The following is an 11854-nucleotide window of genomic DNA, read 5'->3' on the forward strand; positions in this document are numbered from 1 at the left end:
ATCTCTAGTTAAACAAACAGTTTAATTAAAGATAGAAAAGAATGAGGAAATACGAGCAAAAGCTTAATGAGAATAAATGATGATAAGTTGCTCTGTTCTTAAGCTGAGAGCTCGGTTCGAAGGACGTATTTAAAAGCATGAAAAAAAATTAGAAGAATTGACACGTGGAGCAATCAGAATAAGTCTTTCTACTCCGTTTCTCATTAATTTTTCTATAAATAGTAGGCAGGGGACTTATATTGGGGACATTGGATTCATTTTTTTTTTAAACATTTCTTGATTGAGGAATGGAGAGCGAATTGTAGATTGGCTTAATAGAATGTACTCATTTGATTCAATCTTTCAATTATGTTGAAGAGCACATCCACAAAGTTGATCAAGTCATCTGAATGTGTGATCTGTGGCAACATCAATATTGACAAGTCAATGAAGAATATCTTTCCTAATTTAGAAAGTTATTGATTTGATTTGATTTTGACATAAACAATAACAATAGTAATTAGCCAACAATTCTAACTGCCATAATTAGGAATATTCTCAATAAAATAAAGGTTGTTTAGTAAAAAAAAGGTCGACTTAAAATTAATTTACAAGAGTGCCAAAAAAAAAGAAAAAAAATTACAAGAGTAATGTGGCTTGTGTCTTATACACGACACATTAATTTTCTTGAAAAAAATACGACACATTAATAGAGCGGTTTTTTGCCGCTTTGGCAAGCATTTCGTACTCATCTCCGATTGCAGCAGCCATAAATAAACCCCTCTTTCTTCGTTGTCGTTGCCGTTGCCCAAGTTAGGTTAGTTATGCAGAGACAAAAAGGAAAACAGAAGAAAGCTTATGTCGTTTTTGGCCGAATAATAGTTGGAGGCCAAAATGTGTTGGTCCACCGGCTACTACATTGGCTTGTTCAAACTTTGCTGCAATACCCAGAACCATGCACTTGTAAAGAAGCTCCATTGTCACATAATCAGAAACTTGACGCACCCAGAAACTATTCTTATTAATAAACTCATTGATGCATATGGAAAGTCGGGTAACTTAAGGTATGCGCGCAATTCGTTCGATGAAATGTCTCAGCCAAACCTTTTCTCGTGGAATACCATCCTTTCGGCATATTCCAAAACGGGGTACCTTTCTGAGATGCAAAAGATCTTTAACGGAATGCCAGCTCGTGATGGTGTCTCCTGGAATGCACTTATTTCAGGGTACGCGTCATTTGGTTCATTGGCTGAGTCTGTAAAGGTTTATAATTTGATGTTATGTGATGGAACTGTCAGTTTGAATCGAATTACTTTCTCTACGATTCTTATGCTTGCATCAAGTAAGGGTTGTGTTGACTTGGGTAGACAGGTTCATGGGCAAATAGTGAAATATGGGTTCGAGTTATACTTATTTGTTGGCAGTACTTTAGTGGACATGTACTCCAAAGCGGGATTGATATATGATGCAAAGCTAGTTTTTGAAAAGATTGTGGACAAAAATGTGGTTATGTACAATACAATGCTTACCGGGCTTTTACGGTGTGGATTGATAGAAAATGCCGAGTGCCTGTTTAGTAGAATGCCAGAAAAAGATTCGATTTCGTGGACTACAATGATTACTGGATTCACCCAGAAAGGTTTGGGCAGAGAAGCGCTTAACAAGTTTCGAGATATGAGATTGGAAGGTTTAACTATGGATCAATTTACATTTGGTAGCGTATTGACTGCATGTGGAGGACTCTTGGCCTTGGAAGAAGGCAAGCAAATTCATGCCTTTATTATTAGGAATTATCCCAAGGATAATGTCTTTGTGGGGAGTGCTCTTGTTGATATGTATTGCAAGTGTAGAAATATAAAATATGCTGATACAGTTTTCAACAGAATGCCAAGCAAGAATGTGGTGTCTTGGACGGCTATGGTGGTTGGTTATGGCCAGAACGGACACAGCGAAGAAGCTGTTAGAATTTTTTCTGAGATGCAGAGATATGGGGTTGAGCCAGATGATTTTACTCTAGGAAGTGTAATTAGCTCATGTGGAAACCTAGCGAGCTTAGAGGAGGGCTCCCAGTTTCATGGTCGGGCAATTGTTTCCGGGTTAGTTTCGTTCATTACAGTTTTAAATGCAATTGTTACATTGTATGGTAAATGTGGATGCATCGAGGACGCTCATAAGCTGTTTAATGAGATGAAGGTAAGGGATGAAGTCTCCTGGACTGCATTGGTTACAGGGTATGCCCAGTTTGGAAAAGCCAACGAAACGATTAACTTGTTTGAAAAGATGTTATTCCATGGTTTTAAACCAGATGGAGTTACTTTCATTGGTGTTCTTTCTGCTTGCAGTAGAGCAGGACTGGTGGATAAAGGGCATCACTATTTTGAGTCAATGGTGAAAGAACATGGGATAACTCCAATTTCTGATCACTACACTTGCATGATTGACCTTCTCAGTCGAGCTGGAAGGTTAGAAGAAGCAAAATACTTTATAAATGCAATGCCTCATAAACCTGATGCAATTGGTTGGGTCACCTTGTTGAGTTCATGCCGGAATCATCGCAACATGGACATTGGTCAGTGGGCAGCTGAGTCTCTTCTGGAATTAGAACCCCAGAATCCTGCAAGCTATGTATTGCTCTCAAGTATCTATGCTGCTAGAGGGAAATGGGATGATGTGGCCAAATTGAGAAGAGATATGAGAGATAAGCAGGTGAGAAAGGAACCGGGATGTAGTTGGATCAAATATAAGGGAAAAGTACACATTTTCTCAGCAGATGACTGGTCAAACCCATATTCTGATCAAATATACTATGAGCTGGAGAAACTAAATTACAAAATGATAGAGGAAGGTTATGTGCCAGATATTAGCTATGTTTTCCATGATGTAGAGGAGTCTGAGAAGATGAAGATGCTTAATTATCACAGTGAGAAGCTTGCAATTGCTTTTGGGCTGATATTTATTCCATCGAGTCTTCCCATACGAGTGGTTAAAAACCTCCGAGTTTGTGGTGATTGTCACAATGCCACTAAATATATTTCTAAGATCACCAAAAGAGAGATACTTGTAAGAGATGCTGTTCGGTTCCATTTATTTAAAGATGGGAAATGTTCCTGTGGTGATTTCTGGTGATAATTCAGTTTTTGTATTAGCAAATTATTTTTAAGAGGATAGTGAAAAAATCAGGAGTATGGCTAGAAAGGGTGACTAGCGTTGGAAAGTCACTTGATTATTTATCATCATTTTGCAGCAATCAACTTTCAAGGAATTACTAAGTTGATGCACTAACTGGCTTTTGGTCCCAGTTGATTTAGAATGGATAGTATTGTGAACCTTACCAACGACATTTTACTAGCAATTATCGTCCGGTTGTTGATTTCAGTTTGTTGTGGTTGTACCTGGCTAAGGATCATGAACATGAGTGGGGTTGGATTAAGCTTTAGCGGACAAAAATCTATTGAGGCAACTTACAAACCATTGAGAGATGTGTACTTATTTCCTGCACAAAGTGGATTTATGCTTTACACTCAAGCATAAGATGTTAAAATATGCTTGTTGATATGTCCACCAAAGCGTTGTGCACACATTTGTGCAAGAGTGGCATTGGAATATATACTACATTTTTGTCCTTAATTCATTTGAGCAAAGTTATGGTGACGGAATTGGTGAAGACCACCAATACACAGTTATTTGTTTTCACAATAAAAAAGAAGAGAAATTTCATTAAAAATATATAATATCCAGTCTGACAGAACAAAACAGAGAATAAAGGACGAGGAAACATCTAAGTATACTTGAATTTCTCTCAAGTCTCAACTCAAGCTGATAAGTCAATCGAAGCGTAAGCTTTGTGAATCTGAGTGAAGAATTCTTGGAAAGTAAATAACAAACGTCAACTTTATTACTATGATGGTTTGATCGAGTCCCCTTGACCTTGATGTGGATTCTGCATCCAGTGAAAGAAAAGCTGCTTAAGTCAAAAGTAAAAGTTACAAAATGAAACTCAACTTATGATACAATGGAAATGCCATCAGTACTTACCTGTAGCTGAGTACAGATCTCTATGATTTCAGCTGCAGGTGCCCAATCACCAAAATTCCTCTCAATGAACTGATATGCAATACCACTCCTTCCACCCCCTACTATAAAAAGTCCACCTTTGATTTCACCTTCTCCTTTGAAGTTTTGCTTTATCCCCATAGCCTTTGCACGCCTGTAATTTGCTATGGCTCGGGGGTTGAAAATAAAACCTGATATGAACTTTTCTTTGAGCAGTTCCCCCCCACCAAGAGCTTTGAAGAATTCCATATTCCGATCATGGATTACAACACCACCCCAGTACCGGGGCCAGAAGTCTTTCACCTGCATCATTTGAGTTGTAATTCAGCTGTATGCTGCTTGAAAATTCAAGGAAGATGAAATTAGTGCTGAATTACCTCTGACTCTATGTACTCATGAAGAACTGCATATAGTTGAACTCCCAGTGCGTCGAATAGGGGTTTTTTGGCATATAGTTGGTGAGCTTCAGCTCTACACATAATGCACCTGTTTCGATCCAACAGAGTTCAGAAACAAACTAGTATCAGTTTATTGCTTAAGGGATACATATCCATCAGAAAAATCATATTCTCAAAACTTTGATTACCATTTTATTCAAAATCCTAAATCCATATCTCATCTGTTTTTTTGTCATGATTTTCTTGAAAATGAGACTTTTTTTTTTATTGTGTTACACTGATTTATTATTTATGTGCATAGTATATGATGAAACCTTTGTCTCATATGATATGTTTTGAGCAGTGGTAAATCTATTGCAGAGGCAAAGTTGACAAACAAAAGCAGACCATGCAGAAAATGAAAACCACGTGCATGTGATGTTGTTTGGTATAGGATTTACCCTGGACGTCTAATGCAGAGGAGAACAGCTGGTTTATCTCTCCACAAATCTGATGCCTTCATTGGAGGTGACTTGGATTTCACTAAACGCTCCATCCCAATCTTGTACTCCGGAGTCAACTTTTGGACGGAGATGTTTTCAATAGTAGAGTAAGAAGCCACTTGTTCAACGACGGGAGGAGGTTTCACACAACCACATGCTCTACTCTCAGCTGGCCCTGCAGAAACAATCCCTTTGAAGGTGTATCCATCTCCAATCTTGAAATCAGCCAAAGATTGTTCAAGTTGTTTACTGCTGTTTCGAGCCATTGGTCTTGTTATGCTTCTCAGCCTTTCAGAATTGACCTGCCCAAAACTCTTCATGCTGTTGTTTCTAAAGGCTGTGCCGTTTGCTCTTGTTGGAGGGAGAGCATGTGAACTGGGTTTAGGATCAGTACATGGACCAGTTCTATCCATGAAACGGGCGATATGGCCTCTCTTCATACCGAACTGGGAAGAAAGATCTGATGTGCTTAAACTAAGAAGCTCTGGAAGACATGCCCTGGATAACTCAAGCTTATCTGCATATTGCATCAGAGAACGGTCGTGAAGATAAGACCTGATTTCCAGTGCATCCTACATCAAATGAAGAAACCACTGCTAAGAATGAATGATTAGAAAAATAAAGAGAAAAGTTGACTAATAATCTATAGATAACCAACCTTCTCATGTTGTGTCATGTTTATTGCATCCATATCTTCTAAGCTCATGATCTTCAAGGTTGGCACGTCATCCCAGCCTTCTTCCAAAAGCTTTGGAAGCAGTTCTTTGAGGACTCCATTCCCAACAAATTCATCAATTGCAAAAGAAGCCATGTTTGGAAGAAGAGAACAATTCAATCTCAGCAAACGTGTTATACCCCCTTAAAAATTTGAGGTAATATATGGACTTTGTTGGTTTTAGCACACATATATAAGGCTCTAGAAGTTCATTAAAATACTGAGTCTTAAGAGCAAAGACAAGCACCCATTTTCGGCAACATCAATGACGTAGCAGATGTATATCTATATATGTATTATTATGCATGTCTCTGTCATTACAATTCAACCACCCCACATAATCAATGAATATAAAGTTTGATAATCTATAAATTGGAATACACTGTCCGTTGGATATTCCTAAACCCTTTAATTCGCTTATTCGTGGAATGACAAACATTTGAATTAAAGAGATACAAATGTGAAAGAAAATTAGACTATAGGGGCTAAACTCCAAAAGCTGCGAACAGTGTCCGGACTGAGTCCATAATAAAATAAATGCCACTAAAAAAAATAAAAAATAAAATAAACTTGTAAACTTAGAACTAAAATATTGATTAAAGTGGATAGATTTGAGTTTAACGTGAACAGGTGGATAGCAGGCGAAATTGACCAACTTTGTTGTGACATTGCCGGCCAAGTCCTGCTTTGCTATTTGTTATTATATACTATTTTCTACATCCCAAGGGAGCCAACTTGTACGAGGAAACTCTTTTTTGGCCTTGTTTATTTGTTTTCCCAAATTTCGTATTGGTATTTGGTTTTATTGCAGTTGACTGCAATTTTAAACTCTGTCAACCTATTCTGAGGCAGTTATTATTGATCAACTAATGTTTGAACCAATCATTTTTTTTTCTTTCTTTCATAAAACCAGTCCAATCACATTAACTTCTTATTTCAAATTAACACTCATTTTCAAACTTAACTTGGTATGTGCAACACTATTTTACAGTTCCATATGATTAAGAAAAATGCAAATTTGGAACATGTCTATTCTTGGATTTTACTATATATACATTAAAAATAAGAATGACTTTCACATTGTATAGTATGAAGAAGTGGCATTAGGCATCCTATTCAAATGCCTTAGAATTTTCTCAGCCATGTCCCTTGTATTGCCATTTCCATGATGAAAAGCACTGACCAATGTCGAAGGCAACAACCTGTCCTGGGATATATCTGAAATAGACTTGTCTCCTCCTTTCATTAGAAACTTTTCAATCATCCAAAACGATTTTTGCCACAAACCCTCTTGCCTATGCTCTTTCACAACATTCAAAACATGTTGCAAGGCATTGGCTCTGTTGAGTATGTTCATACTCATGTCCACGTCCACTTTGTCATCCAACAAAGTACATATAGCTGATAATGCAGCCTCAACCACCTCTGCATTTTCATGGTCCAGACAAGCCAATAATCTGTCAACTGCTTTGGCATCAACTAGACAGAAAGTGTTTTCTGAAGAACAAGCCCCCCTGTGAACTGGGCAAACTGTGACTTTCTTCTTCCTAGAAGAGCTGGAAGATAGAAACTTGGGGGTAGAAAAAAACCTCGTGAGCTTGGCTTTCTTGATTTCTGGTGGTTTCGACAGATTTATTGATTCTGAGGAGAGATTCTCCAACCCAATAGCTGATAGCCTCTGAACTTCATCACTTGATGTTTTCACTAAGAGTTCAGTGAAGACTGCTGTGAAATTGTGGGCTCTTGCTAGAAAGAGTATCTGGGGATCATACAGTGTTGTTGTAAATCTTACTAGAGTTCCCACTAGGCCTTCTAAGTAACAGATGGAATGCCTGCTTGATCTTGTTCCACCTTTTTGGATTTGGCTGATGGTTTGTAGGATTATGGGCACTGTATTCTTGAAAAGAAGAGCTAGATTGAGTGTCAAGTTTTGATGGGGGAGTTTGGCTAGCAATTTTGCTGAAATTGCTTGCTTTTCAGAGATTCGAGTTACCTCCTTTGGGCTCTGGATAAGATTTTCTGGTAGGCCTCTGGTTTTACAGAGTCTTTCAGCTAGAGTATGACCTATATGGGATGAAAGAGTTATGAGTAACTTTATTGCTGCAATCCCAAGTTTGTCATGTGGATTGTTTATGAGCTCAACAAGAATGTAGCTTGCTTCAGTCTCTTTGACCACTGAGATAATTGTAGCCATTGATTTTGGATTCTTTGTCAGGCATAAGAGTATCCTGATAAGATTGATGTTTAGCTCATCCGGGGTAGTGTTCCTGAGCATATAGATGATGTTGTATACAAAATAGTCTGAAGTCATGGTGTGCCCATGAGAATTAACTTGGAGAGTCTCAAGCTCAAGCCCAGTCTCAAATATATTCGCCAGTATAGCAGCTGCTTCAGCTTTAGAGTTTACTAGCTCATCATGGATTCTCCGAGTGAACATCTCTTCAACCATGATTTGTACAATTCCAGCTTCAGCAAGTACTTTGGCATTAGGCTGGTACAAAGAGATTTGTGCTAAAGCTGTGAAGGCAGCCCTTCGAGACAGAACATTTCCAGTTCTAACCATTTTGATGAGAGTGGGAGAAGCCCTCTCAGCTGCGTAGGTTCTGCTGTCATGTCCAAGAACAATTTCTCCTAGATAGCTTGCCATTTCTGTCTTCATATCTTCACTGCCTGTGAATCAAATTTTTGACAGCCATCTTAATAATTAGACAACATATTAGTTTCTCATGTAATCCTAAGTTTCATAATTATTTATCAAATACAATGCAAAAGTCTTGCTTGTGAATTAGAGTTGTGAGTATTACCTTCTGCAAGATTAGTCAAAAGGGGTTCTAAGAGTCCATTTTCTGCCATGCGCTTGATGTTATCTGGTGACCTCTCTAAGTTCTTCAAGATCTCACCTGCCTTTTCTGAAGCAAAGGCATCAACTGAAGGTTTGTATGTAATTGTGATCAACATCAAAATTGCTCCGGTAACTAAACCTATTTTGTTACACAATGATTCAGATCTCGAAAGCTCAAGCAACAACAGCAAGGATTCATGTCTTATAGGCTGGTAACTACTTGACAGCATTCTTATCAAAACTGAAAAATCCAGTTCGTCTGCTATTATTTCCTGCCCAAAACACACACAAAAAAAAAAAAAAAAGATATTAAATAAAACTTTGGTTCTAAAAAAGTAAATGAATACACCTAAATATTGAAAGGGCTAGAACCTTGCTGTCGATTTCGTTGCCTGCCAATAGCCTTAGAAGTTCCAAAACTGCACATCTAACATCCTGGTTTTTGTACTCCAGAGTCTTAACAAGTACAGGCAACATCCCAGCACTGCAAACCTGTACCTTATTGTATGGATTCCTTTCACAGATACCATGGATATCTTTTATTGCTTCAAATACCATATTCTCTGAACTAGCCAAAGACAAAGCTGCCCTGGCCACCTTAATCCTTGCTGCTTCGTTCCTTTCCTTCCACTCCTCTATTGTGGACTTAAGGGCAATATTCGGGTTGAAAGCTCTACCAACCAACTTCCTTCCGGTGGTGGGACATTGAATTTCAGCTGAAACTTCAAACTTTTCAAACCACTCAGTAATTGCTTTTCTTTCATAGGTTACTCCACTCTCAATGGTGACTGGATCATCCATGACTTTCTTTGTCAGTGGACAGTAGAAAGTATCGTATAGAGGCTCCATGTATTGAGCCACCTGAGGCAACATTGCTAAGGATTGGCTAACCCTTTCTTGTTTCACTCTGCTACCACTACTTTTGACTTTAAGAAGGTTTGGGGATTCTAAGAAATAAGGATTTTCCATTGAAACTTCAACATTGATGGAGTAGAGATCTGTTTCTATTGGTGATGGTTCTTGTTTTGGCTGCTGTTTGGGAGATGATATCTGTGTATCTAGATCTTTGCTCTCAGATGATTGAACTGTGAAGTGAGAGTTCCTCATCTCCTTTGAAAGAGATTGAATTGCAATTTCTGCATATTCTTGATCCTTGAATGCTGATGATGGTATTGAACTCAGGTGTTCTCCCATGGTTTTGATCAGCTCCTCCATCTGTGAAATGATGCTTCTGAGTTCAGAACCAGAAACTGGTAGCTTGCCTTTTTGGAGTCCCTGAACAAGATCCTTAGCTAAACTAATGCTTTCAGATAGAGATTGAAGAATCTCCATTGCATTTGGTGGGGAATTCTCAGTTGTTTGTAGTTCCATTATGGCTATAGAAGTCCGATAAAAGTAGCATCCGATTTGGATAAAATTTTCCTGTTCAACCTCTATGCATGGCACTGATACTGTGATTTCCGAAATGGATGTCAATAAAGAGTCTGCAAGACTCGTAATCAAGATTTCATCTTCCTTGACCTGTAGAAATGATTGAGAAACACAAAATGAACATTTCAACGTTAAATGCAGGGGTATTCACTTTAAAAAGAAAACTTGACTAACAAAGAGATACAGTTTAATGCCTTTCATTCTCAAAATTTGAGGCACTTTTCCAATTATCTTCTTTAACTGGATTTAGATTATTTTGCTTCTTTGAAGGTAGTTTACAACAAGCTTCTCTTATTCAGTTCTTATCAGAAAAAGAAACCATATAATAAATTTGTTGGCTATAGAATTTTCAAGCTTTAAAGATTATCACAAACTCTATTGGTAAAAAAAAAAGGTTTATTAACTAACATTATTATTGAGTTTTAATATTGAATTGAAAACTCAGAAGAAACCAGTGTCAAAAGACTAGAAAAAACTGACAACTTATAAAAGCTCCTACCGACATCCAATTGATGGTGCTGCTGCAAACGGCAAGCTTTCTGGTATGAGCAGCCACCCGATCTGGGAAGAACAGATAATTAACTCACTCTTGTTTTTTTTAAAACATAAATTCTGGGATTGACTCAGTTCAAAACTAGTCACTGGTGATCTTAATCCCCACCAAAAAAAAAAAAAAGAGTTTACTTTGTTTTTAGTTTCTCATACTTGAAAGTAGAGTCAGACTAAAGAAACATCAACAATAGACTTTGTCAGCTAAAATAGTTTTAATTATTTTTTAAAAGAAAAAGAAAGTAGTTTTAATTAATTTGGTTAAATGTTTCTTTCTTATACATAATATCAATGAAGTCAGTCCCGGGTATTGGTTATTAATGCTTGGAATTGCTATTAGTAAACTCCAATATCATTAATTCTTGGTGGCAGTTACATTGTCATTACCTGCTTATTATGATTTTTATTATTTTATTCTAACCTTTTATTGCCAAGGATTTTTCAACTGCAATCAAATATATGAGTTTATTGGTTATTTGATGATTTTTTTTTAATTATTTAAGTCTAAAATGTTACCTTCTAGAATATCTTTGCTAATTAATGAATAATCAAAAGTATCATCAATGAATTCTCTACAAGCCAAAATTAAGCACACATATAATATGAATAGTCATTGTAGTATATATACTACCTGATTGCAAGCATAATGAGCCAAGATTGTTTGGTGAAGTTTTAGATTTTAAGAGGACCAAGTCAAAATAAAATATTGTTTGTTGACTTTTAACTTCAATTTGTGTAAAAGAAATAGCAAAAATATTTCATGATTGTGACAATTTCAAATAATATGTAACGTATTACATTATGATGCTGCAGGTAAGAACAAAGAATAACATGTGTTCATTAATTCAACTTTGATGAAATCAGACTTGAGAAAGAAAGGAATTAAAAAAAATGTTCTTCTCCGAGGAAAATGTCATTTTACTTAAACCCAATTTTCTAAAGTCTAACCAGGAACGTTATCTTTCACACTGGACTGGGATAATCCATTCTCGTGGTGACGAGATTACTTTATTTATGATTGGTCATCAAATTTGATATGTTAGTTGACCAAGTCAATTACGAACTCACAGAAACAACTCTTCCAAAATAGGAAAATACCAATAGTGCCTTCAAGTTATCAATTTAAGGCAAAAATAGCATGGTTTTCACATGTGACATTTCGAGCAATTGAGCAAGACATCATAACATGGGACTTAGCACAAGTAATTTGGTTATTCCAAGCAGGGTCTATATTTATTTTTTATCCTATATTTTTTTTTTTGGTATTATCTTATATTTTGACAAAAAAATATTGGAACTTATATTTTGTAAAATAGATTTCCAAACCCAATTTTAAAGAAAAAAAAAATATAACAAGAAATATTTTGTTTTTATTCTGAATTGTTAGTTTGATGAATTATTTATT

The 11854-nt window shown here is 36.7% G+C and overlaps 3 protein-coding genes across 4 annotated transcripts; 1 reads left to right on the plus strand and 2 right to left on the minus strand.

Annotated features, from left to right (window-relative positions):
- The first annotated feature begins 840 nt into the window (after positions 1–840).
- Positions 841–3632, plus strand: LOC133822843 (putative pentatricopeptide repeat-containing protein At1g68930). The gene has a single exon (XM_062255300.1). The coding sequence runs from the start codon at positions 874–876 to the stop codon at positions 3103–3105; it is 2232 nt and encodes a 743-aa protein (XP_062111284.1). The 5' UTR covers positions 841–873; the 3' UTR covers positions 3106–3632.
- A 43-nt stretch (positions 3633–3675) lies between these two features.
- LOC133822844 (uncharacterized) lies at positions 3676–5820 on the minus strand. 2 transcript variants are annotated; one of them, XM_062255301.1, is made up of 5 exons: positions 5571–5820; positions 4871–5484; positions 4410–4518; positions 4015–4335; positions 3676–3940 (listed from the first exon to the last, which is right to left on the minus strand). In XM_062255301.1, the coding sequence occupies exons 1-5, from the start codon at positions 5721–5723 to the stop codon at positions 3878–3880; spliced, it is 1260 nt and encodes a 419-aa protein (XP_062111285.1). In that variant the 5' UTR covers positions 5724–5820; the 3' UTR covers positions 3676–3877. The 2 variants fall into 2 exon arrangements, with proteins under 2 accessions (XP_062111285.1, XP_062111286.1); XM_062255302.1 differs by having other exon boundaries at positions 3676–3919; positions 5571–5817.
- Positions 5821–6545: 725 nt separating this feature from the next.
- Positions 6546–10607, minus strand: LOC133822846 (putative U-box domain-containing protein 42). Its single transcript, XM_062255303.1, has 4 exons — positions 10400–10607; positions 8842–9990; positions 8432–8741; positions 6546–8297 (listed from the first exon to the last, which is right to left on the minus strand). Exons 1-4 carry the CDS (start codon positions 10403–10405, stop codon positions 6703–6705), a joined length of 3060 nt encoding a protein of 1019 aa, XP_062111287.1. The 5' UTR covers positions 10406–10607; the 3' UTR covers positions 6546–6702.
- Between the last annotated feature and the right edge of the window lie 1247 nt (positions 10608–11854).

The sequence above is a fragment of the Humulus lupulus genome, chromosome 3 (assembly GCF_963169125.1).
Source record: "Humulus lupulus chromosome 3, drHumLupu1.1, whole genome shotgun sequence".
Classification (NCBI taxonomy): Eukaryota; Viridiplantae; Streptophyta; class Magnoliopsida; order Rosales; family Cannabaceae; genus Humulus; species Humulus lupulus.